Source organism: Pseudopodoces humilis, chromosome 9 (genome assembly GCF_049639895.1).
Source record: "Pseudopodoces humilis isolate 2021_Gansu_Grassland_sample_001 chromosome 9, ASM4963989v1, whole genome shotgun sequence".
Taxonomy (NCBI): Eukaryota; Metazoa; Chordata; class Aves; order Passeriformes; family Paridae; genus Pseudopodoces; species Pseudopodoces humilis.
Genome location: NC_142208.1, coordinates 14,837,004 through 14,863,086, shown reverse-complemented (window position 1 = coordinate 14,863,086; position 26,083 = coordinate 14,837,004). Strand labels below are relative to the sequence as shown.

Genomic DNA, 26,083 nt, shown 5'->3' with positions numbered 1-26,083 from the left:
AATCACTTAGCTGTTCATTGCCAGACTGTTTGTAAGGCTTCTCCACTGAATCTCCAACTGAAGGTCTGCAGCCCGGGCGGACAGCAAACAATGACTTAAGGCTCGTGTCAAAAGTGAACGTAAGTTATCTAAACTTTCTGGTGGACACTGGTAGGTACTGTACTGTAGCCACATGCTCTCTTTTTGTTGCTCACATACACTACTTCAGTAATTATGATTATAAACTGTGGAGAGAGAAGCAGAATTTGTGTTCACATGGCAGTAAACTTACAGTGACCTGTGGGTTGTTCTCCAAGTGGTATCAGTAAAACATGTGAGTGATGTCAGTTATACAGAAATATGGCTGTATTCATACAAAATGGTAACTGTTCAACTGCAACTGGCCCCAAAACCTGAGAGCTGCAGAATTTCAATAGAAAGCCAGCCCATTCAGAGGGAGTGCACCTACTCCTAAGTAAGGCGTGTGCACTGAATGGTATGAGGAGATTACTAAGAAGAAAGGTCCAGAGTAATTCAGAAGGCTTGCTACTGCAGGCTACTGAAGCTGTGCCTTTTTGGTGCTCTGAGCTTTAGCAGATATGCTGAAAGAAATAAGGCAGGGGCGGGGGAAGAGTGAGTAGAAAACACTGGCAGGCAGAGGCTGTTGCTACGGAAGCCTGGAACAACAGTGCAGAGGAGTTTGTGTGCTGTTGTCTGTCTCAGATTATTGCTTCTGCCTTGTCTCACAAAGCAACTGATTCATTGCTTTTTTTGCTCTGGACAGGGCAGTAATTGCTTTCATAAATTGCTAAAAATAAAGCAAACCATTGCTAAAATATTAATCTTTAAAGAAAAAAAAAAGGCAGAATGCTGATAGCTCTTAGAAGCAACTGAACATTTATTCAGAATGGACTTGTAGGTCTGGTATGAGTAAGAAATGCGTGTCTTTAAATAATGAGCAACCTATTCCACAATCTACTTTTACTTAATCAGATCTCTATTTATTCCTAATGCATATTTCCATGTAGGATAAGACATACTGGATTTCCTTTCTACTGTTATTTATTTTCTCAGTATGTGGCTTTCCTTTTTGATTCATCAACACATACCTATCTGTGCAATGCCAAACTGTCTTATTTTAAACTGTCAAAATGAAACATCTCTTGGTCTTTTGATGTGAAAGCATTGGACTTGCACACACACAAAAAAATCTGTTGCTTATCTTTTGATATAACAAGCAGATGCTGACTGGCATTATGTTGGGCCTTGCTGCTAATCTGCTTTCTTCTTAATATCCTGGACAATTATTCTTGTACCGTGTGTTCTGGAAAATGAATTGTCCTATTAAGTATTTTTCATATCACACAAATATATTTTTTATTTGTAAATGAATTTTACTTTCTTGAAGAATTTGAGATCATGTCATAATCCAAGCAAGGAGAGAAACTTAGGAATTTTAGAAACGGTTATCCTGCGGTTCCTTGGCCTTGTAATGGTCTGCATTGGAGATTCCTCCTGCAGAGCTGTGCAGTGGCTGCTGCACAACGGTTGTGTGCCTGTGTTCTCCCGCTATGATTTATGGTCAGACAGCACTATCTAGGAAAGGTTTCTGAGGGTTATTGCCTGAGACACGCTGTGCTTTTATGGGGGGTGTCTGTGGGTGGTGGCTGGAAGAGGTAAAAACGGAGCGTAGGCAATTGGAAAGTCTGTGGCAACTTGTCTCCCGGAGGCACCAAACCATGTTAGATGGAGCATAATTGCCAGACCAGCAATGGGCCAGCCATCCTGCGGGGTGTCCCTGTGCGTGTGTGCCCTTCGGGCAGCAGCAGCACATCGTGCGAGGTGCGATGTGTTCAGTGGCAGCGGGGCAGCAGAGGCGAGCAGCCCCGCTGGGCACTGCGTCATGGCCCAGCGCAACGCGAGCGCTGTTCCCTGTGGAGGGGAAACGGCTCCTGGGGCTCCTTCAGGAGCGAGGCCTGCGCCCGGCAAGCGCCGTCTGCACAAAGGCCCACGGCTCTCCGCGGCCGGCCCCGGCTGCAGGGCTTCTCCAGTCCGTGTGCCAGGACGGGAGGCGGGTGGGCCCTGGGAGGGTGACCGGCATTTTCCCGGAAGGGCAGGGGCCCCTGGATCCTGTGTTAGGTACCGTCCAGGGCCGCCCGTCCCCAAGGAGAGAGGAACTTTGCCCTGCGGGCCTCAGGGCGGAAGGTTCCCGGGTGTGGCCGCTACGGCCGCTGTGGGGCCCCTCCCGCCCCCCGGGCGGCCCCAGCCCGTCCGCCCGCCCGGCCTCGCCCCCCTGCAGGCCTCGCCCCCCTGCAGGCCCCGCCCCCCCGCAGGCCCCCGCCGCCGCCGGGGCGGCCCTCCCGAGCGTCTGCCGGGGCGCGGCGTAGCCGTCCGGTTCCTGGCTCGGGGCCGTGGCGCCGCCCGCCGCTGCCGATCTCAGGGCCGCGGGCGCCGGCGCCTCCCGCGGGGCGCGTGGTGGTGTGGCGCGGCGGGCGGGGCAGGCGGCGGGCGGGGCGGCCCCGGCGCGCCCGGGTGCTGCCGGGGGGCGGGGGCGGGCGGGCGGATCGGTGTCTCCTTCACTTCGCCCTCCAGTGCCCGCGGCTGCAGCAGCGCGGCCTCCGCACGGCCCTACCCGGCAGCCACCGGCCCCGGCCTCGCTCCGACGCCCGCCCGCGACACGCAGGTGCCGGTCTCGGCCGCGGCCGGCCCCGCGGGGCAAGGGGGGGCGGGCGGGGCTCGCCCGGCGGCGAGCGGGCCTGGGCCGGCGGGGGCCGGGGCTGGCGGGGCCGCGGGCGCGTCCCAGCGCTCCCGGGTTCGGCGGGGCGGGCGGGGGGCTCTCCGCGCGCGCTGCCCTCGCGGCCCCGCGGCCGGGCTCGGGTGCGCGAGGCGCGGGGAGCGGGGGGGTTAGGCCGGGATGCCCAGGATGGCCGCCCGGGGCGGGTGGGTTCCCCTTGCGGCGGGGCGGGGGGCGCGCCTGGCGCCGGGCCTGGGGCCGCCGCTCGGCCCGGCCCGAACCTGCCCTGCCCTTCCCGGGCTGCGGCCGCATCCCCGCTCTCCCTTCGCTGCCCTTCCACTCTGGGAGGCTCTGCTTTACTACCCCCGCTATCGCTTCCTGAGCCCGAAGTCCATTTCCAGACCTTGTCCTTAAAGTTTCTGCATTGGCCTGGCCAATATTAGGCTTGCGTGTTCACGTCCGGTCTGTGAGTAGGGAGAGAGTTAATGCAAGGGTAAGGAGGTGGCTTTTCTCTTTTTTAAGCTCCGGGTAGTATCAGTGTAAGCCTGAAGGTCACCGTGTGTTCGATGCGTTTTAACAAACTAATTTTTAAATAATCTCAATTTTTTTGTTGCTATTTATGGGATACTGGAATAATTTCGGTGGAGTTGTTGATTTTTTAATTGTATGAGGACAGTTATTTTTTGTGGACTGTAGGCTGATATGGTTTGTAGCTTGATCCTGAATATCTTGAGATCTTAAAATTGTTAGAAATCCTAATAGAGGTTCGTGGTATTCCTTAATTGTAGGGCATGAGAGTTTTGAAATATTACCTCCAAGGAGAACTGTGACATAGTAATTCAAATAATGTTAATACATTTTTTTGTTCTTGGAGTGATTATTTTTTTCTTTTTATCACAGAAGAAAGCATGATTTTGACTCTCGAGTAACAGATCAATTAAACTCTTTTCACCACGGTGGCATGAAACATAGATTAGGGTGGAACTCTCACTTGGTTCAAGTATATTCTGTACTTCAAGTCGATTATTTTACAGTTTTTATAACGAACCTCTAGTTGCTAAATTGTGCTTATTGTTTAGTCACTTCTGATTAGTCGTTTTTAAGTGAAAGATGCTTCAGAATAGGGTTGAAAAAATTACTTGTGATTATAAGAATTTGCAAGCCTAGCTAACATTTGAGGACACAGGACTGATTTTTTATGGCCCTGTTTTCATTTAATGAGCATTCTGATGGTGCACTGGTTTATCAGGCATTAAGTACATCTGAAATTAACTCTTGGTTTCCTGTTTTGTCCTCATCCATCCCTGTCACTATTATAGTATAGTATTAGAACAGCAGTGTGACAGTTGTACTCTGCTTCAACATTTTATTACAAAACTTGCATTTGTAGGCTGGAATGTCTGACAAATACTGGCTGGTTTCCCTGAAGTGGTAAGGATGCTTAACTAGGCCAGATAAAATGGCAACGTCCTTTTTACTGTAATAATCCTCTGAATTTTGACACAGATACAAGTTTGTTAACTTCTCAGGACATTTCTGCTTAGCATAAATCTCTTGTCTGTACTGGTTGTCTAGTCAGATTGGAAACATTGAAAACAAAAGGGAAAAACACATTTATTTACAGTGTAAAAGTACGTCTGTGGTAAAAGCTAATAAAAAACTTCAAAGCTAGAAATAATAATTTTCCTGGCGATGCTAGTTAGTGGCGAGATCTGTTCATTAGAGGAAACATGCAGCAAAACCTCTAGAATATGTTAAACTGAAGAACTGTACAGTTGCTGTACAGCAGAACTCTACAGGCAAGAGTTGTCACACTCCCTTGTAATTTGGTCTATCAGCTGCTTCTTTTTACGGAATAAATAACAGGAACAATTCAATGGCTTGTCACTGGGATTGGGGTCTGTTCTGTACACTTGAACTTGGGCTAAGCTTTAAAATTCAGATGCTTTAAGCCATTTTCATGTTGCTTTTAAAAAAATTAATGTTTAGTTTACTCCCTGGAAAACCAAATTTGTTCTTGAGCAAGTGATAGATGTCTTGATACAGTGACCTGGTAGTAGAGTTTAGACATCTTAGCTAAAGAAGTTTCTCTGAATTTGTGTGTATGTATGTGAAGTGGAGTGCAAATGTTGTTTCTCAGAGGAGGTTGAAATTATCCCCTTAGGGCATTAGGTTGTTGAAGTAGGGTACACTGGAAAACTGCATTATGAATTGTAGAAAAATAAGAAACAGTCTTCTGCCTTCCCATTGATTGCTAGGGGAGTTTGGTTTTTCTTTTAAATAGTAGCAGTTCATACAATTTAGCTGTGTATGGGAGGTATAATTAGGGTTTGGAAGTTAACATGTGAGAACACTGCCCTTGTTATTTTTCAAGTTCCAGAGATCATTTCTTCATTTACTTAAAAAGAAAAAAAGAAAATCAATCCACCACACAAAAGGAAGATAAAAAGTCAATTATGTTAATCTGACTCTCTCAGCTAAACAAATGTGACAAATCAGTTTGAGAAGATTTTTGTTTGTATGTGTTTAGCCTTTTCATGGCCTTGTCTAGCTATATTTTCCCCCATCCCTTCCCCCCTCCCCTTTCACAGCATGGGGGAAGTTATTAATATGCTCTGTTTTCTATATTTCACAACTTTAAAATACAGGGCCTCTGTAACAGCAGCCTCTTGCTATTGAAATCATGGGAAAACAGTCTTTCAAGGAGATACAGATAAGAGTGTATCTTCCCAGGGAGGAGAGTGATATGGGCCTGGGTGAGCCCTTAGTCTGGTGTTTGTCCATGGGGCCAGAGAGTTGGGCCATACCTCATCTGCACTGACAGCTTCTTTAACAGCGAGGTTGCCAGCGGCTCCCTATCTGAGAAAGGCACTTGTTAAGAGATCTCTTCTCACAGACCCCACACTCCTCCTGCTTGGATGTTTTAAACTAACAGCACAACTTCCCAAACTTAAACTTTTGTATGTTACCAGATTGATTGCTGGTTAAATGGCATTAGATGATCTTTAAATTGTATGTCTGCCATGTAAAATATGGGGCAAAAATGATGTTAGAGAGCAGATATGCTCCCTTTTTACATTTTCAAACCTAAAACCATGTGGGTACTTCCAGGTAGTTTTCATAACCATGTGTCAACTTTGACTTTGTAGAACTTCAGGGAATAACTGTCTCCATTACAGGTTGTTAGATTTCTGGTGTCCAGGTTTTTGGCAGTAACTACGCCAACTCTGGAAATGTGAGTTATTAGTTAATTTCTGGTAATGGAAGACATATGGAGAAATCTACCTGAAAAATTGAGAACTGGGTGGTCTTGTAATGCCTTTTCTCTGCAATGCCTCTTCTCTGCATAAGCTGAGAAAATATCCCATGTTCCCAGTGACCTTCACTGAAAATCTGTGTGTTTCACAGAATACTGTAGTATCATATCTATTAATTTTGACTATATCATTATATCCATTATATCTATTAATTGCTATTATGTAGATGAATCTTCGTTAAATGCTATTGTGGAATAATTGTGGTAGCATTTTTTCATGTGTGCAGTGGCAAAAGGTTCTTTATTAATTAGCCATTTATCTTTCAGCTCCAATGGCGATTCCTCCATCATACGTAGACCTTGGCAAGCCTGCCAGAGATATCTTCAATAAAGGATATGGTAAGAATAGTACCTTCTGTAAGCAGTATTTGAGGTGCAACAATGAATTGCCTTTTTAAGTCTGTATGGAAAATTGAATGATCAAATGCCAGTGGTTTTGGGGAGAAGGAAGGTGTGCTGTGTTTATGTCTTTACCACCAGCTAACAGATCATTGAAGGCTTTTTGTGGGCTGTTTCGATGTGAATGGGAAATCTTACTGCTCGAGTCACATAAGAGTCAGAGGTGTACAAATATGCAAGAATGTAAGCAGCAAGTGTAGTTTAACTTAGGAGCACACTTCATTTACTGGTCTGTCTGTGCCACAACATTTGTTGATACAGAAAGGGTTACATGCTATTGTAATGTTGTAGCCTTTTTTGGACTAGAAAGAGGAATGGCTATTGGGATAAAGAATTCTTCCAACATCTTAAGATGCTTTGATACCAGACAGCTGCATAGTTAAATCATTCTTTGTTACAGCGCTGTTTCTTTCTGGTCTTAAGAAACATGGATTTTTTTTTTCCTCTGAGACTGTTGTTCACCTTCTGGATAACAATGTGAATTGACACTCCCACAAAACCCACTATTACAGCTCCAGTGGTTGTGTATTTCCCAGTTACTTTGCTTTTTACAGTTTTTTACTTTGAGATATTTTGTCTTGGTGCAGAAAGAGGCATTTTATGCATTGGGATAGCCCTTTAAAAGACATTGACTATAAAAACTGTTCAATTTCAGGAACAGAAAATAATGTATTTCCCTTTGGAAGCATCATTTGGTAGTTAAACATACTCATGTAGAACTGAGAGGCACTTCCCTGCCTTGTTTTGGAGAGGCCTCCTTTACCTCCTGTAGCATCTAAAAGTTGTACGTTGCTGAAGTCAGTCTATAGCTGTTTATGTATATATATATAGTACACTGCTGAGACTGCCTGAAAGACTAGCTTATTGAAAAATGTGCAGGGCCTTGGTTAAGGCCTAATCATGTAACTTTGACTTGTGTTTTTTAAGGTTTTGGATTAGTGAAACTGGATGTGAAAACAAAATCTGCAAGCGGAGTGGTGAGTTTAAGTAACTTTTATTAATTATATATTTTTCTAGCTGTGTTTTGATAGTTAATTAAAAGGGGCACATATCAGATGCTGTTAAGTATTTCATAGCTTATATGAATGATAAATATCTGGTGTTAGATAACTTCAGAAGCCCCCTAAAGATCTGAATGTATCAGGAATATTGCCTTGTTCAGTAATCTTTGTATAATAAAAGGGCTTATTACGTGTCCCTGGTCTTACACGTGAAGGTGAACAAATAAAGTATTTTAATATACCAATTATAGTATACAGATTTTATTTCTGAAGTACCTTGTGGTACTGTTCAGTGGAAATTTCTGGCATCTTGATTCTTGTATGAAGTAGTTGGCATTGAATAAGCATGTTGAACCTTTGGCTCCTCTAGGTACTAAGGCATTGCATAGTGTTCCATGCAAGATGTCTTGGTCATGCAAGCAGTACCCCCTGTAACTTTTATCTGTTTCTAGAGCAGACTTTGCAAGATGTAAAGGTAGATTTATTTTCCTTTTCTCCCCATAACTGGAGCCTGAGCAGCATAACTTGCTGTTAGAAACAAGGTTCATGAGTTATATGCTCTGTTTTTTCTAGAAGTCTGTATTCCAACTGAAACACAGTTTGCAAGAGCCCTATTAGAGAAGTTATTCTTACTGTAGCTTGTTTCTTTGGAGGACTACCAGTTATGCTGGTAAAACTTGCTGAAAAATCCAAGGCTTAATATGAATCCTGTATCAGTTATAAGCCATCCTTCCCAGGAGGAGAAACTGCAGGCATGTATGTACTACAGATGTTTCAAAGCAGAGATAAGAGATGATATAATAATTTGCTTATCCTAAAGCTATTACCCTAATGGTTACAGTCACATAGACCCTGTGCAGTAGGAATAGCACAAAGCAAGAAGTTAAAGCTGAAGGTCTTTGTGTAATTCCCATCCCTTGCCAAGAAATAGGCCTACTAGAATTACACAACTGTGTATGGTATAGTGGGTCACTAACATAATACAAGTAAATGTCTTGGATGTGGTTAAACTTAATCAACCACCATTAAAGAACAGTCTCATGTTTGTTTTGTGCTCTTGGGGCTTTTTCTGTAAGAGTGCTTAAGGATTTGTGATTTCAAATCTGTGTTTCCTTCTGGAGAAGGTGTGAGAAGTCTGTTTGAAAATAATGTTGTGTATGGAGGAAGACAGAGATCAGAATGTTTATATGTTTTAAAAAGTTGAAATAATGGACTTCTTAAATCATAAGGGGAATAATACTTCACTGGAAAGAGCTCTTTAATAGGTATTTGCAAACCTGGCTTCCACTTCTAATTACTTTCAGTTTTTGGATAGTTATACACAGAGGCTATTAATTCTTCTTTGTGAGAATCCAAATAGTGAGAGACATCAGTGATTACCTCCTTTAATAAAAAATTGTGAGTGATATTGTTAGCTTCTGAGTTACTTTGAAGAATTCCAGGTCAGATCATACCATACTATAAACCCAGCCTGTTTGCTTAGCTCCCACTTCATTGAACCAAAGTGCCAGTAAAAGGTGTGCCTATGGCTGGTGTGAAAGGCTGGTGCATTGGGCAGACTAAGAACTCTGAAAACCACTTAAAACCCCAACCCAAACAAAAAAACAAACCATCCACCCCCAGTTTGAAAAATTATGCCATTCTATGACATTTTACAGTTGCAGACTATCTTCAGGGGTGGTTGACAAGAGTAATGAAAATACATACGTGATTCTTAAAGAATTTTACTGGAGTTGTAATATGTGCCTAATAGTGTTTTTGGCTCATGGTTTGATTTTTAAGTTGCTCATTGGGAGTATCAAACTGAGCCTTACATTTCAAGGATTTGTTGCTGCTTTAGAGGAGAATCCTTATGGTGGCTAGTGTCTTTGGAGTTAATTTGCCACCCTGTATGTTTTATAATAGTGGTAGGAACACTGCAGTTGAGATGGGAATTGTGGGGAGGCCTCCATGTGGGCATGAGTCATTAATTCTTCTTGGCAGTGCTATTCTCCCTTCTTCCCTGCAAGTTGTCTACTGATTTTAAATTTTTTCCATATAATAACAAGATCTTAGTGCTTGCTGAAGGAAACATTGTGTAATGCTTTCAGGATCACATGTATCTTCTGTGCTTTTTAGGAATTCACAACATCTGGTTCATCGAACACAGACACTGGAAAAGTGAATGGGAGCTTGGAGACCAAATACAAGTGGGCTGAGTATGGTCTGACTTTCACAGAAAAATGGAACACGGATAACACTCTGGGAACAGAAATTGCAATTGAAGATCAGGTAATAGATTAGGAGAATATTTATTTACTTTACCTCTGTGTAAGAACTGAATTTATAGCTTTATCTTATCTTCTCCCCCATTCAATTAGATTGCCAAAGGCCTGAAGTTGACATTTGATACAACTTTCTCACCAAATACAGGGTAAGAATTGTTAACTTTTTTACCTTGCTTAGGGTGTAACAGCACCCATGGTCCATTGATCTGGTCTGTGGTATTGACAGAGCTGTTTCTATGGTCTACTGTTGATCCAGCTTAGCAAATCCCAGTGCTGAAGGCTTGTGCTTTTTACCATGACATCACTGTGGGGCTAGTATTGCACATTTCACAACTTTGCTTATTTTCTGGGATAGAAATACCTGGAAGATTGCAGGAAATGTTAAACTGCTGCTATATTCATCAGAAAATACCTGTTTGCTATAGCCCTGGGTGCTCTGGATGGGCTGGCTTTTGCCTGGTCCAGGGGATTGCCTGTGCAAGGTGTTTAGATGAATTATGTAGAGTCAAAGGGCTTGAATTTGGCAGGTTGTTGAGGAATATCGTGTATACTTGTCTCAAGATAACTCTTATCTCTGTTTCAGGAAGAAAAGTGGTAAAATTAAGTCAGCTTATAGACGTGACTGCGTAAACCTGGGTTGCGATGTTGACTTTGATTTTGCTGGGCCTGCAATCCATGGTTCAGCTGTCTTTGGTTATGAAGGCTGGCTTGCTGGTTATCAGATGACTTTTGATAGTGCCAAATCAAAATTGACAAGAAATAATTTCTCTGTGGGTTACAAGACTGCAGACTTCCAACTGCACACTAACGTGTAAGTACTGAAAACTTCTCCAGCTGTCCAGAAGCAGGCTTTTTTTACCTTCTAGTTAAAATATAAATGCTTGAAATATCAAAAGGTGCTTACAAGGTCATTAATGGAGTGCATTTTTCAGTAGGAAATGAAATAAATGTGAACGATACTTTGTATCTCTCCTTTTCGAAACATTAAGCACCTGTGACTGGTTAGCACTTGCAGCATATGTGATACAGCTTGCCAAATACTGAAGTATATGCAGTTTGGAAGTGCAATACTTCATTTATGCAGAACTGATCATAATGCTTTTTCTGGCTAGCCAATTATATTGAATTTGTTTCAGATTACAATTTAAGGCCAGTAGATTTGTAAGAGGTAGTAATTAGTGTTGCACTAATGCTGTATTAGTTTCTAGAGCAAGACTAGAGCTGTACTTCTGGCTTTTTGTGAAGGCTCATCTTCTTGCCTGTCAGGGATTAAGAATGCATGAAACAATGTAAATAAATGTTAAACATCTTTCTTCAGACTTCCTGCCTTTAAGAAGGAACTTACTTAACTTACTAACTGAAGTTAGTAAGATCTAACTTCAGAGCAATCTGATCAAAACCTACTGAAAAACAGTAATTTGTTTTCAGTCCAAATTAATAAAATTGGTGGAATTCTAGTGTGTTTAGATAGTTAAAAATTTTTGCTTTTGAGGGGAAAGCATGGGGATTATATCTGTCTGAATTCATGGAAATTGAGGAATATATGAGAAAATTTATAAGTCTGGGCTGTAAAAATTCCATTTCAATTTACTATGCAAGACATTGTGACAGATTTTTGAAAGGTCATCCATTTCTCTAGGAGCTTCACGTATTCAATAATCATATAATTCAGAAGGCCCATTTTGTAACCATTAACACATATTGGTCAGTTTTGTAAGGATGTGATCTGGAATTTTGTTCCAGAACTTTGTTTGACAGTTAACATGAGAATTAATTGTACCACTCTGAAATACCTTTTTATTTCCATGAATTACTGCAATTTAATTTTGCCTTGAAGCCTTTGTTCACCTTTGTTCCCCTTCTCTTGTCAAAAAATGTGAAACAACTCAAACTTTTGAAATTCTTATTTGAATAAAAATTTGAAGTAGTAAAGAAAAAAAGGTGGAGAAAAAAGAGGAGTGGATTATGCAAATAGGAAACTAACTTTTGTCTTAATTTGTGCAGCAATGATGGGTCTGAATTTGGTGGGTCAATTTACCAAAAAGTCAGTGACTGTCTTGAAACTGCTGTAAACCTGGCCTGGACAGCAGGTAGCAACAGCACTCGCTTTGGCATTGCAGCTAAGTACAAGTTGGATTCCACTGCTTCTGTTTCAGTAAGTATGGCTGTAACCTGAAGGGTTGTGCAAAGTACACTGTATTTGCAGTTGCTGTGAATCTGTGTGTTTTTAGTACAAAATAGGCTGGGAGGCCTTGTAGGAATTTATTCTTACAGTCCAGCCAATTACAGTAAAACCAGCAATATTTAAATTCTGTAATGTTGCTTATAGCAAAGTCTCGTACAATCTGACTGTCAAATGTGCTTATGTTAGAGGTCCTACTGTATTTATTAAAAGAAAAACGCAATTAAAAAAAAAAGTTTGTGTCTGATTCTGTAAGTTTACAGAATTTTTTTAAAACTAGTTTTTGGGGAGCTTTGCCACATTCTCATGGTAAGAACTGTCAGTACTGGTTAAAAGTAGCTAAGCAGCAATGTTTCCTGTATGTTACAAAGTTGGAATAATTCTGTTGAGGAAGTGATGCAAAGTGAGAGAAATAATTTTGTAAATATTGTTTATGATGATATTACAAAATGTGTGTTGCATACTGATTGGACTTGGAAGATACTAATTCTTGTATAATAATATTAACATGGAAGAGTCTTCTGATGTGGCATTTTTTGGGAGACTGGTGTAAATGTGTCTGGCCTTCTGTAAAAGGGGAAGCAGTGAAGTTCATCTGTGAAACCACGTTCCAGTAACAGTTCTCCCTGCTCTTACAGTCTCTCTGCTCTTAAATATGTTATTGTTTCAAAATATGTTACTGCTTCAGCTGTAAGTTGAGGAATGAGGGCATAGCTGGAAGGAGCTAATTCAACAAACACAGGCATACTGAAAGAACATAAAAAATTTGGGTAAACTGTGATAAACAGCAGTGTTATCACAGTTATTCTAGATTCTGAATGGTAGCAAATAACTAATCAGTTACAACATTTCAGTTTCCTTTTTTTTTTTTTTTTAGGCAAAAGTGAACAATTCTAGTCTAGTTGGAGTGGGTTATACCCAGACCCTGAGGCCAGGTAAGAGCTATCATGTAAATTATGTCACATATATATCTTCTGTGAATCCTAAAGAAAATAATTGAGATCTCTGCATTTATATGCATTTTTTTCCTTCAGAATGTTTTTTTCTTTGAAGGCTGAGTAGATATTTTACAGTAGCTTCAGTCATACATCAAACCCTTTAGATAAACAAGACAAATGCTATTATTATATCTAATGGTATTAATACATTATGTTCTTCACTGATTTGTGTAGGAGTGGACTGTATTATGTTTGACAACTTAGCTTTAGGCTGGGCAAAGTATGACTTTTTTGGCACTGCTTTGTCCAGTCATACTGTTGAATGATAGCAAGTCTTTAAATTATGATTAACTGTCAAAACCCCATAATTCCTGCTATTCATATTTAGTAAGAAAAGCCTCCACAACTTAACTTGTTCTACTTAAGTTATGAAAGCACCTGTTAAGGCTGTGTTATCATTGTTTAGTTCCTTATTTGAAAAATCTAGTTTAATTCCAAACTTTTATAGGTAGGAGTGTCTGTCTATGCAGAGTTTTCCTCCTCCTTTGCATGTGTTAATGCAGGAAAGGAGAACTCTTGTGTATTTAGCAATTAGAGACTTTGTATATTGACTTTATAACTGTTAACAAAAATCATAAAGCTTTCTTCACGTGACTAACTTTCAGTAGATTTCATGGGTAAACGTATTCTTCTCTAAAGATCTTCAGAGGAAAGCAATTGTATAAAAAGATAGCTACAACTGGGACTTGTAATGACTGAGGTTAAGTTGTAAGTTGAAAGCTACTGTGTGTGATGTAAACATGCTGCTTAAAAATCTTACAGGTGTGAAGCTTACACTGTCTGCCCTGATAGATGGAAAGAGCATCAATGCTGGTGGCCATAAACTTGGTCTTGGCCTGGAATTGGAAGCTTAAAAAGGTGAAGAAACTGCTGCAGACAAGGGATATCAGAAGAATTTGGCCTTAAAATGTATTTCCAATGTGACCAGCAGGCTTATTTTCCAGGAAAGATGACCTAGAACAAGAGCTGTATTTGAAGTATTTAGACAGTTACTTGTTAGCTGGTTTCTAGTTAAATTGGTTACCCATCTAGTTAAAATTCTGCATTAGTGCAGTCACTTAAACATTATTTAAATGTATTTAACTGTTTAATGCGCTACCCACAAATAATGAAATAGACATTTATGAAAACTGTACAATTGTGTGCATGTTTGTTTTTATGTTCCTTTTAACATTCGATATTGCCATTGAATGAAAAATGGATCAGTGGATGTTTTGAAATGAGGTCAACAATTTTGTTGAATGACCTGAACTAGAAGTACATTTGGTATCCCAAGACAAATTATGAATAAAACAAGTACACACACATACTTGTGCCTCAGATATTTTAAGAGTAAAGATATGAGGGTAGTGCTCAGTTAAGTTTAAACTTTAAGTAATCCAAGAAGTAGTGCTCTGTACCTTTGTGCAATTAAGGACCCCCACGCGTGACAATACTGAATATAGGTGAACAGTTGGATTCCTCAAGCAAATTGAATGTGCTTTTCTGTCAGGTAAGGTTTGTCACAACACAATGGCTTAATTCCCCCTGTGATCCACGGGCGAGATGTACTGTGTTCCTAGTTGGCCTCCTGATGCAAAAAGTGCAGATCGATGTACTTGGCACACTGAGACATATAAGAAATGTTCCTTGAAAAACCTCACCACAAACACACCTTTTGCTTATATTTGTATGAAGTGAGATGTATCTCTGCAATTGAATGTAACAGTGTAATGGTATAACAGCCTGCTTATCCCAACTGCTGTGAGAGGTTTCTGCTTAAAATGACTGAAATAAAGACAATTTTAAATGGAGATGGAGGAAAATGCATCTGATCTTGCTTTCCCTGGCAGATACCCATTTTAAGTTCAGAAACTTGCAGAATAATGGAAAAACTCGCATGTTTTTCCAGAATAGTAATAAGCGAGAATAGAAATATGAGGGGTATTTAGTCTGTGAACCTAACATCCCTGAAGGCTGAACTAGTTGTGAATGCTTTTAATGTGGAATATATTAAATGTAGTTGGACATGTAGTTGCACTGCTTACATTTAAGAGTTGGAATTTACTGAGCTTGGGGGAGCGCCTGGAGCCTACTTCTTAAGATACGCTCTTAGCTGTGAAGGGTGTTTTGATACTTAGTTTTGCAGTCAGTGGTTCACAGCAGCTCTCTTCATAGTGCAGGTGACTGGCTCATGATCAGGAAGCTCTCTGGTTTGGAAATATTATCGGTTGATACTGGATTAAAATTAATGCCCACAAAAGTATCAGTGATTTGCTTGAGGTCTTGTTCCATCCTGCATTGTTGCCCTCCGACTGAAATCCTCACATGAAGCACTATGTTACGAACTGCCTGTGTTTAAGGCTATAGCTGTGGAGTAGCTGAGCCACCTTCTTTGCAGAAGGCAGAGTAGAGTTCAAGCCTCCAGCTGAGGCTCTTGGCAGGCTTGATAGTGTGTTTGACTAGTTTTCTTACATGATAGTAAGACATTTGTGCTGTGGAGTACATTTACTGCTGTCGTCACTAAATGCCCTTGTCTGAGTTGTATTTCTGCCATTTAGGGTGGAAGAAGCATGTAAGGTGCAATTCGTTGCTGTCATTGCATGTTAAGGTCCATAGTGTATATTTTTAGTTTGAGTTGGTTTTATGTGCTAGACCACTTTAAAAGCTAGAGACCATGCGGACATTGAATTTTTGTATGTGTTTTCATTTCAGTATAACTTCAGTATACTTTTCAGAATATCTTCAGTGCCTCACAAAGACTGGGCTTCTGATACAAAAAGCATAAGAAAGAAAAAACTAAAAGCTAAAAAAACCAAACCATGACAAACCACCAAAAAATCTCCAAAACACAAACCAAAACAACCTACCAAAAAACCCTCCCTGAAATGTGTGCCTGTATGGATTGTCCAGCTGCAGCACCCAGGCAAATAATGGATTGTGTCTTTTGGTTATGAATGATGCCTTGTTTCTCTCCTTAAACCAGTGACACTGATGTTTCTCAGCTTTTGATAGGGCTGTAATTGACTTTTTTTTTTTTTTTTGGTCGTGGTTTGTGGGTTCTGGTTTTTTTATTTATTTTAGAAGCAAACACTATAGCCTTTTTCTTCACTACCTGCTCTAGATAATTTTTTTCTGAGGTCACAAAATGGGTAAGTGAAATAAAAGCTCCTATTGCCGAGTTTCTCTTCAACTCTTAAAAATGAGTAATGGAAAACTTGAACCTATTCATTTTACTCTTTGTAAATGTGCATGATTTTACTAGTCCTCAGCCTTTAAACCTCAAGTAGTTGTATTTGTTATAGTGCTGATAGGCAACTGGGGAAGTAAAAGGGCTCTGCAGTAGTTAAGAGAACTGTGAAAATGTGCGTTTTTCTAAAATATTCTGTCATAAATCACTACTTCGAACATGAAAAGGAAGTTCAGTGTCTTTTTCTTAATATCTCTCAAGTAAGGCTTATTAAAAATGACTTTCAAACTTTTCAACTGCTACAGAAGCTTGTGGTATGAGTGGAGTTTTGTGGTAAGAAACGTTGGTAGTTTATATAGCTCCATTTTATTAAAATATGTGAAAAGCCTTAACAGTAACTTCCAGTGCCAAGACAGCCTTTCCTCAGGTGTCCTGAATAAAAACCCCCCACCACTTGAGATAACAAATGACCAGAGCCTCGTTCTGCATCTTGTTTGTGTGAAACTGTAGCATTGCATTCCTGCCTGGTACAGCTGGAGTAGGGGGTGTCTGTTTATATTGCAAGGAGCTTTAATCACGCTTTCATAAATAAAAATCATTTCACATGAGATTATGATGCCCTGATTTCACCAGTTACAGTCTCAGTGTCCTGAATGTTTATGCTCTTTGTGTGCTGTAGAAATTCTCCAAGTTGGTTCACCTAACCTTGCACTCTTCACGTGGTTCAACTGGGTGTGGTATAGTCCTAAATCTGCCTCTTACACACTGCAGTAACTCGAAAGCAGGAAATTTGGAACTATTTTTGAATGGGCAGGGAAACCTTTCGCCCCCAAGCGTTGGGACAGGGGTGTTTACCTTTCCCTTGCCGCTGAATAAAGCGAGGCAGCAGTAAGAGTGCTTGCTGCCCTCTAATGTCCTGTTCTGGTGTTTGGCTTAGTGCTGCAACAGGCCGTCGGCCGGGCACAAATACAAATACACATTTAATTCATGGTGACTGCCCTCCTAGGGGAAGTAGAACCGGGCAAACAAGAAACAGCTCATACACGGATTATTCAGCCCTACTTCTACCAAAGGTCCTTGTTTCCTTATTAAACCAGTGAGCAAGGATGGAAGCAATTCTATGCAAGGTGAGTTAGTAATGATAAAACTGGCTCACACCTGCAGCAGTAGTGTCGTAATGGCAAGTGAACCCTTCCTGGGAACCAACTGGCAAGAAGGGAAACCCAAAGAAAAAGCTGGTTGGGTTGTTACGTGGCATGGAAAGGCTACGTTTATTGTAAGTGGTTTTATTGTGTTTGTCAGTCTCCCTTTGCAGTGGAATGTTTCTGTTCCCAGTCTGGAATAGTAATAAAAACATAGATTATATCCATTAGTGTAGTGTGCATTCATTGTATTTAGTGGTATTTCCTTTCTCATGATTGTTTCTGGGCCTGCCTTTTAGTTGTGCTTTGGGTCCTTTTTTCCACATGTTGCTGGATCAAATGGGAAGCAATAAACAACTGGATTTTTCTGAGCATAATGTGCAGCACCTTTTACTTCAGCTGCAAATTTGATAGAAATGCTCATGTAAAAAGAGGACAACTTTTTTTTTTTCTTTAAAAAGTAATTTATGAGAACATGCAATTAAAACTTATGAAAATGCTATTAGACAAAATGTGATGTGTTACATACTGAGATTTGGTTCGTATCTACCCTCATTTTTCTGCTGGTGTTGGGAAAAGTGCTGACAGACCTTTAAAGATGGCAAGCATGGACTGTTTCATCTCCAAATACTTGACCTTTACTTCAGTATCTTTTTAAATGAGAATTTTCTGCTGAGCCAAATACCACGGCAACACTTGCAGTACACTTGCTGGTTAACAGTAGTGCATAGATCAGAAATGTTTTGAGGGTTTGTGGATTTTTCATGGGATGCTCTTTGCCCTGGATCCATGGGAAAAAATCCTAATGCTGAAGCAATGACGCTGTTTAAGGGTTTGGCACTCTTAGCACTTACTTTTTTTTTGTTTACTTTGCTTGTGTTCCTATGAGCATTGAAACACTAAATGTCTATTACAGCCATGTCCGTGCTTCATCGCTTCAGCCTGATCTCGGGCCGGCACGGAGGGGAGAGCTGAGGTGGGTGCCCACAAGGAACCAGTGAGCTTTGCCCTTGGATTCTTAGTGGTCTATGGTGGCATTATTAATACGCATTAATAAATTAATAAAATAAATTAATGCGCAAAAGTCAATTTAAATGACTCTTCAGTGTGCACACATGGCTCCTTCGTTTAGGATACGCAAAGTTTCGCTATGCTGTGTTTGGGGTTTGGCTGCAGCGTGGGGAGGGGTGTGCATGAGTGTTCTCTCCTGCACAGTCCAGGATGCTTTCCCGGCAGCTTCCGAGGGAGGCAACTTATTGTTCCTCGTGATTCACTGCGGTCCATGCCACGGCTCTGGCGATGAGGGGGTGATGGCTCCAAGGCGGCCGGGGCCGCTCCGAGGCAGCGGCGGTGAGGGGGCGATGGCTCCAAGCCGGCCGGGGCCGCCTCCGCCATCGGGGCCGCAGAGCTGGCCTCGGGCGCCACCTGGTGGCCGCCGGTGCCCCCCTCAGGAGGCCGTTTCGCCCTCAGGAGGAGCCGCTCCTGCGGGCGCCGTCCCCAACACACCGACCGAGGGCGGCAGTGGGAAATGATGACGGCAGCGAGCCCGAGCTGATTCTGACACAAAGAAATAGAATTAGAGGAGGAAAACGCACCCCATAGGCCGGCACTCGGGGTGCTCTATCCCTGCGACTGAGACCCGGGCAGCGCCCGTCGGCTCTGAGGGAGCAGCCAAGGCTATTCTCACGGCCTGCGGCAGCCGGCTCCTGGGAGCATCCACTCCCCTGTCTAAATGGAATTAAGTGACGCAACAAGTTGTCTTCCCGACTGCTGCTCTGCTCCTGACGTGACAGTACTTTTCAAGAAGAAGTCCCCAAATGGCTTGCAATGCCTTGATTTCCAAAGAGATGTTCTGGCCACGTTTGGCTATGTGAAACACTTGCTGGCAGAGGACAGGGCACACCAGCTGCCAAAACCCAGCAGGCAAAGGGGAAGGATTTGAAACGCTTCTGACTGGTGATATTCCCATGTCTGGTGGCATCAGGCTGTGTGGTGGGGCAGGACCAATGCTGTGGTGACCACAGGATATGTTAGAAGTATGGGCACATGGCCTCAGCCCAGGGGCATCACACTGCTACAGTGTGGGTAGCTCACAAACTCTTCCACCATCTTTGCAATTATTGTAATTTGTGTCAATCAATTCACTGGGGACAGGGAAGAGAGCTCAGCAAGTCTGCTAAGGGCCTGTCCCATGTGGATGTGGCCAGCAGTATGCCCAGGTGACCAAGAAGGCCAATGGCATCCTGGCTTGTATGAGAAATTATGTGATTAGCAGAATTAGAGAAGTGATTGTCCTTTTGGGTACTGGTGAGGCCACACCCTGAGTACTGTGTCCAGTTCTGGGCCCCTCAGTTCAGGAAGAACATTGAGGTGCTGGAGTGTGCGCAGAGAAGGGCAGTAGAGCTGGTGAAAGGTCTACAGGGTAAATCCTAGGAGGAACAGTTGAGGGAGCTGGGGTTGTTTAGCCTGAAAAGGAGGTTCAGAGGTGACCTTATCCCTCTCTACAACTACCTGAAAGGTGGGTGTAGCCAGGCTGGGGTCAGCCTCTTCTCCCAGGCAATTGGTGACAGGATGAGAGGACATAGTCTCAAGCTGCACTAGAGGAGGTTTAGCTTAGACATTAGGAGGAGTTTCTTCACAGAAAAGGCGATTAAGTATTGAAGTGGACTGCCCAGGGAGGATCTATCCTAGGAGGTGTTTAAGAAAAGACCGGACATGGCACTCAGTGCCATGGTCTAGCTGACACAGGAGTGTTTGGTCACAGGTTAGACTCAATGATCTCTGACATCTTTTCCAACCTAATAGATTTGGTGATTTTGTGATGCTGTGGTGAAGCACCAGTCTTTGCTGTTTGAGCTGCTGGTGCCATGGGGCAGAAGTGGTTAGCGCTGCTGTGAGGAGTGACTACCATCCCCTTCACACAGAGGTGCTGTTAGAAGACTGCTGTGCAAAATATTTCAGTTAAGGTTGGGGAGCAGACACAACTTTTGTTTGGGCTGTTTTGTTCATGTACATACAAAATTTGTTTTTCCTGGACAAAACCAGAAGACTAGTGCATCTATGGTGCTGTGTAGTCAACTGCTGCCCCAGGCTTCCCATGGCCTCTTCCTGGATGCTGCCTCAACTTGTCATCTTTGGGGACCTGTTGCCCCGAAAACTCAGTTTTTTGATTTTGTTGACGTAGTTTCTAAAAACTTTCCCAGGTCAGTGACTGTAAACATAGACATGTGTGCATTCTTTCTGATACACATCTTTTGATGGATGTCTCACATGACCAGTGCGGTTGGAAAGGTGGTAATCTAACTATCCAATCCCTGGTCATTGCTGAGAATCTATAAATACTGAAGTTGTAAGAATAAAACCAGGTTTTTTTAAAACCATGGAAGCTATGTCTGTGTGAGTCATTGTGTGTCCTACAGTGACAGGGACCCTTGTTGATCTTTGGGGGTTTGTTTCCCTTCCGAGCAGAGCATGCAAACACCTCTTTGCCAGTTGTGTTGAACCCCTCAGCTCCTGGGGAGTGGAAGAAATAGGTGTATTGCCAGCTGCCTTGGCGCAGGGGGCTGAGCCTGGGCCCAGGCCAAATTGACAGCTATGGTGAATTTTTCCCTTGGTACCTTGTAAGTGGATTGGGTGTGTTGTAACTGTTCACAGGGAATGCTTGGTGTAATTTTCATTTCTCTAATTGTCAGCATGTGCTTTAGGGAGAAGGGTAGGGAATATTTTTGCTTTCTCTTGGTGGTGGTGGTGGTGTGCACTGTGTGTCCTTTAGCTCTGACAGAAGCCTGCCCATTGTGATGGAGTGTGTAGCAGCTCTTGCTGTCATACCTGGGAGGTTCATCTCTTGGGCTGAACAGAACCAGCTTTGACAGACATTCCCTGGATGTGGCAAGCAGAGGTGGTGGCCCTCTATGCCGTCAGCTGCAGAATTTGCCCTGAGAGAGATTGCACTAGGTGAGTGTGAGTGATGTCTGTATTTCAGGAATCAATGTTTTATGAAATGTTTTTAAGAGAACTGCAGTTCACAAATAGTTCTTCATGGGGCTGTGGAGGTAAGCTAATATTGCAGTCTTACAAGGCTAATCTTCTTCCATTGTGTTTGAGAAAATTTTACTTTTGTATTACTCTTTTAAGTACCTTAGGAAATCTGGTACAGCATTCAGTCCTGGTGCAAGAGTGTTAGGCTTTCAGGTGAGTTTTAATTCTTTGTAGCACAGGTCCTCTGCATTTAGAATATGCAAGCTTGTGTTGAAATTGTTTGCAGTTAACTTAAATAGTCTGAAACTCCCCTGGTTTAGCTTTATCATGCTCATGATAAGGTGAGTTCGTGAGTGAGCACTGATGTAGCAGTTTTGATAGCCTCTCTGCCAAGAGCACAACCTAACTAAAACACCTTGTCTTTTTCAAAACAATCTGTCTCGGAGTCCTGGCTCCTAACATTTCCTTTTCTGTGTGGGAAGTGTAGCAGAGATGTACATGGAGTCCCAGCACAGGCATTAGTAGCAGCTTCTCCTGGACACAGCTCCTCCTCACTCATGGCACGCCCCAATGCCAGAGGAGTGCATGCGAGGTGGTTGTCCTTGGCTCCTCTCTGGGTTTGGCAAGGCATAAATCACTGGTGAGCAGAGAGAGCAGGGCTCGTAGAAAGCATGTACCCACTGCCTTACAAACCTTTTGTGTTAAACTGATTATGTTTCTTGTTCATTAAATGAGATTGCTGAAATCACATTTCTGTCTGGGATTTCCTGAATTCAAAACATGGTATGTGACGTGTGCCTGGTCTGGTGGGGCTAGGGCACTTGGTGGCCACACTGCGGAGTGTGGCTGTGGAGTGGGTACAGGCCTGCCTTGGCCCATGAGCTGAGCTGCCTGCACAGCAGATGGTGGGTACCTGAGAGCAGGGTTACAGGCATGAAGAACTCGGCCTGCATAGCACCAAGCATGAGAACAGATGAGGAGCAGAAAAGCACTCAAAATTTGAACTTTCTACAAGAAGAAAGGCTCTAACTTTAATTTAAACTTCCCTTTACAGGATAACTGTGGAAAACCTGTTGTTACTTCTCCTCTGTTTTTCTTTCCTTTGACTCACAACCTTAAATCCCTTGGAGAAAAAGTACAGGGAGTTAGCTGAATTGACTTGGTGTTGCTGTAGCTGTCACAGTCCAATTTTCTTTTATGAAATAAGATAAACCCAAAGCAGAAAGTTAAGATAATTAAACACAGAATAGGCAGTTGTAACTTCTGCTGGTGATTCCCTGATTTTGTCTACTTCTTTTTGCTCGAGAATTGTGACCACATCACAAAGCTGCTTGGCCCTTCTGAGATCTAGGAATCTTCCTCTGGCACAGACTGCCGAAAGCCAGCTATTTTCCTGCTTGTAGGTTCTCAGATTATTAGTCTGAAGCAAAAAAAGTAATATGAAACCCAATAAGGTCAGGAAGGACCACATCAAATGTTGAATGCATAAATGTTTGATCACAAAATTAAAATCTATATTATAATGTTTACATGTAATAGGGGCTGTCAAAATTGATTGCTTGTGCAAGTTTGATTAGTCTTTTGCAACACTGTCAATGCTTAGCTTTGCAGGCTTAATTACGTAGCTTTAGAGTAGTTTGTAGAGATGACCATAAATGGTTCCCAAGGTCAACAGGCAGACAGACTCTATCTACACATCTAAAGCGTTCATTAAGAGTTTATCATAGTCCATGTCTGGAAGTTTAAATACACACTTGAACTTAAGCTTGAGCTAAAGGATGACTCAATATATAGTGAGTGACAACACTGAAAATCAAGAAAGGAAAACTTGGTAGCAGACATCAAAGTTACCAAAGCTGCATGAGAGAGGGGAGTGAGATGGGCTTGATGGTGCCTGAGACATCTTCTGTAATGACGGAAGGAATTTAAATGCTGTGTCTCTGGGTGTTTGTTAATTATGTCTGTGCTTTTGCCTCCTTCGAGTTAGTCTTCAGTGGTGTCTTGGATCAGTCTCAGAACTGTGAGGATAGGTCCAATCCCATGCAGCAGTCCTTGACAGGGACCAGGGGAGCTCAGCTTTGGTACTGTGGCACAGATGCTCTGCAGGGCACCTTACGAGGTCTTGATGATCCTTCTGACCTGAGCAGAGGGACTGTTGGTGGGAATAGCTCCCAAGAAATGACTGTGCCTAAAATCCACAACAGCTGTGAGAAGACCCAGAGGTGGTGGTATAGAAGCTAGCTCTAAAATCTGTGGAGAAACTCCAGATTTTTGTACAGGAATCTTTTGTCTGGAGTTTGACCTGGTTTGTGTTGGTTTGTAATTGTACTTTGATAGTGAATTAATGCTCGTCTTCACTGGGGTTGTCTTTGAGGCTTACGGGAACATGATCTAGCTCTGCTGCTTAAAGGAAAACAAGGAGGGCTCTTCTTTTTCTTTCAGGTTGTGTTAAGCTCTTTGTTACAATACATGATGGCACAGTAGTTGCACAGTTAACTGTGGCTTTCTGCTTTGGAATGACCCCACTAATTACACTAAATAGAAAAGATAAAGTGTCTCGGGAAAGCATTTTATGCAGCTGACATTTAGATGGCTGTAGGATGTTGAAGGTGACACTGGAAATGACATGCCAAAACTCTTGCTGATGTGCCCAGGAAGCTGAGGAGACACTGGTAGCTGAGTGGAAGCTGGTGAAGGCACCTGAGGGACCCTTTCTCACCTCTGTGGAGCTGAACATTGCCAGACCTCCACAGAGAGCAGCAGGGAGATCTCATTGCCCACTCCCTCCCTGACCCCATGTAGTCTTTACAGCTCTGCTTGAATCCAAAGGTGTCCACTGTTGTCTGCCAAAGCTTTCCAGTTCTGCTCGTTGCAGCTGCTCTTGCTTCTTGGCTTTCCAGGTTTTGATTTGTAGCAGATACCAGCAGCACTGACTTCTGGTAGGCAGATGGAAAAACACCTACCTTTATGAAGTAAACTCCGAGTTGTGAGCCACAGTCTGTGTGAATTTCGCTGTTGCAAGCAAAAGCGTTGGACATGCAATGCAGGGTAAAAATAATGCTCCAAATCAGCATTCTTGAGCTAAGTACTGTAGGTGTTTTGGGTCTTTTCTGGTTGGTTGCTGCTTTTTGTTTATTTGTTTTTGGGTTTTTACTAGTCCAAGGAGTTACATACTTTTCTGACCTTTAAATGTAAACTACTAATGTTTGCTTCCTAAAACCCCATACAACAAAAGATACAAGGTGACATCACAGACAAGCATGAGGTTCCTTACAAATAAGCCTTTTACCTGCAGCTGTTACTTCTATTTGAATTTGCAGACATTCATTTCCCTTCTTGTGAAGGTTTCTTTGCACCTGTTTTAAAATTCATTTGTCTCTTTTTGATTTGGTTCTTTTTTCATTGATATGGCTTGTTTGTTTTTCTTTTCATGATGGAAGAATCCCCTTTTCTGTTGCTGGGTGTTGTGGTACAGGACGGTGACATCTGGGCCATAACCTTATGGACTTCTCTGGCCACACCACATGAATGACAGCCTGGGTATTCTGTGAACCAGTCCTCTCCAAGAGTGGATTTCTTCTGTCGATGTTTCGTATTTGTGGATTTAGTTAAAATTCTTGATGTTGTACAGTAAGGCATTATCTTGGGTAATGAATGCTGCGGCGTTGTGTGGGTGTGCAGTATTTAGGTATTGCATTTACTTGTGACAGCAGCAATAACAATTTCTCATTAACTATCTTCTGAAATCTAATTTCATAATGTCAAAAAGTTACTACTTTCATCTCAGCAACATAACCCAAGTCCCTACCCCAGCATAACTCAAAAGGCTGCTGGAAAAATGCACAGTCTCTTGGTTTTTTAGTAGGTGAATAGGAATAAAATTATGAGCCTTTAAACTAAATAATAATTTTTTCCTTGTAGCCTGAGATCTGTTCAATCAATAATCTTTCTGCTAACTCTGGGGAGAATTTTAGTTGCCTCCATAAAATGTTTTAATTATTTAAAATCATAAAATATAAGTAGGCACAATTTGCTTGGAACTCATTAGGGAAATATATGAATAAGAAGAAAAGATAATGTTTGCTTCTGCATTAATTTAAAGTAGTCTCTAAAATATGAAATCTAATCCTGGAAAGCAGTGACTTATCAGCAATGTTTATTTTTCTTATAATAGGAGTAAATATTAAAGCAGCTAGTTATGTGCTTATCCCTACAGTATTGCACTGAGCCAAAAAGGAAGATAAATAACTTGTCTGAAATCCCACATTAATTTCCCTCTTTTGCAGGTTTTATGTTTGTTCATTTCCTTTTTCAAAACATTGCTTTAAAAATTATTATAAAACAGGTGACTTAGAAACCATGAGTAGCTGCAAATGCATGAGACCAATTTTGTGTGATTAGAATTATGCAGAGGTAATGCTTTATACTCTTGGAGAACCTTTTCATCTAGTGCAAATCATTGGTACAATATGCAGCAGCAGAGAAATGCCACAGCCCTGGAAAAAGGCTTGGCAGACCTGAGAGCAGAGCAACTGATGAGTTAGGAAACAGAAGTTTCTTTAAGCTTCTCTCAAGAAACTTCAGTGCTCACTGTGGTAAGAAATGCTCATTTGCCACTCTTAGGTTTGCACAGATGGAAAAAACAGCTTTGTCATTCTCTTGCTTGGTACTTGTTTGGGACATCATCAGCAATCCCTTCCCAAAAGACCCCTCTTTTGTATTTGTGATTTCCACTTTTTCATTCTCGGAAGGCCATGATAGTGCTGCCTCTCCCATTAAAATGGAATGAGCAATAAAATAAAATGTGCTGCAAACCACTCAGAGATGGGCCCAGATCTTTTGTGTGGGGGATGCTTTAGGTTATTTGTGCTGGTCTGGTTGTTCTTTGACAGAAGGGATGGAGCCACTCAGCATGGTC

The 26,083-nt window shown here is 42.1% G+C and overlaps 1 protein-coding gene across 1 annotated transcript; it reads left to right on the top strand.

The window, feature by feature from the left end:
- The first annotated feature begins 2,532 nt into the window (after nt 1-2,532).
- VDAC2 (voltage dependent anion channel 2) lies at nt 2,533-14,669 on the top strand. Its single transcript, XM_005520509.2, has 9 exons — nt 2,533-2,662; nt 6,297-6,368; nt 7,356-7,405; nt 9,548-9,700; nt 9,790-9,842; nt 10,280-10,507; nt 11,701-11,851; nt 12,756-12,813; nt 13,639-14,669. The coding sequence occupies exons 2-9, from the start codon at nt 6,302-6,304 to the stop codon at nt 13,728-13,730; spliced, it is 852 nt and encodes a 283-aa protein (XP_005520566.1). The 5' UTR covers nt 2,533-2,662; nt 6,297-6,301; the 3' UTR covers nt 13,731-14,669.
- Nucleotides 14,670-26,083: the final 11,414 nt, after the last annotated feature.

Coding starts and splice junctions, on each gene's coding strand:
- VDAC2 (XM_005520509.2), top strand. CDS start 6,302: ATGGCGATTCCTCCATCATACGTAGACCTTGGCAAGCCTGCCAGAGAT. Junction 6,369..7,355: donor TATCTTCAATAAAGGATATG/GTAAGAATAGTA, acceptor GTGTTTTTTAAG/GTTTTGGATTAGTGAAACTG. Junction 12,814..13,638: donor TACCCAGACCCTGAGGCCAG/GTAAGAGCTATC, acceptor AAAATCTTACAG/GTGTGAAGCTTACACTGTCT.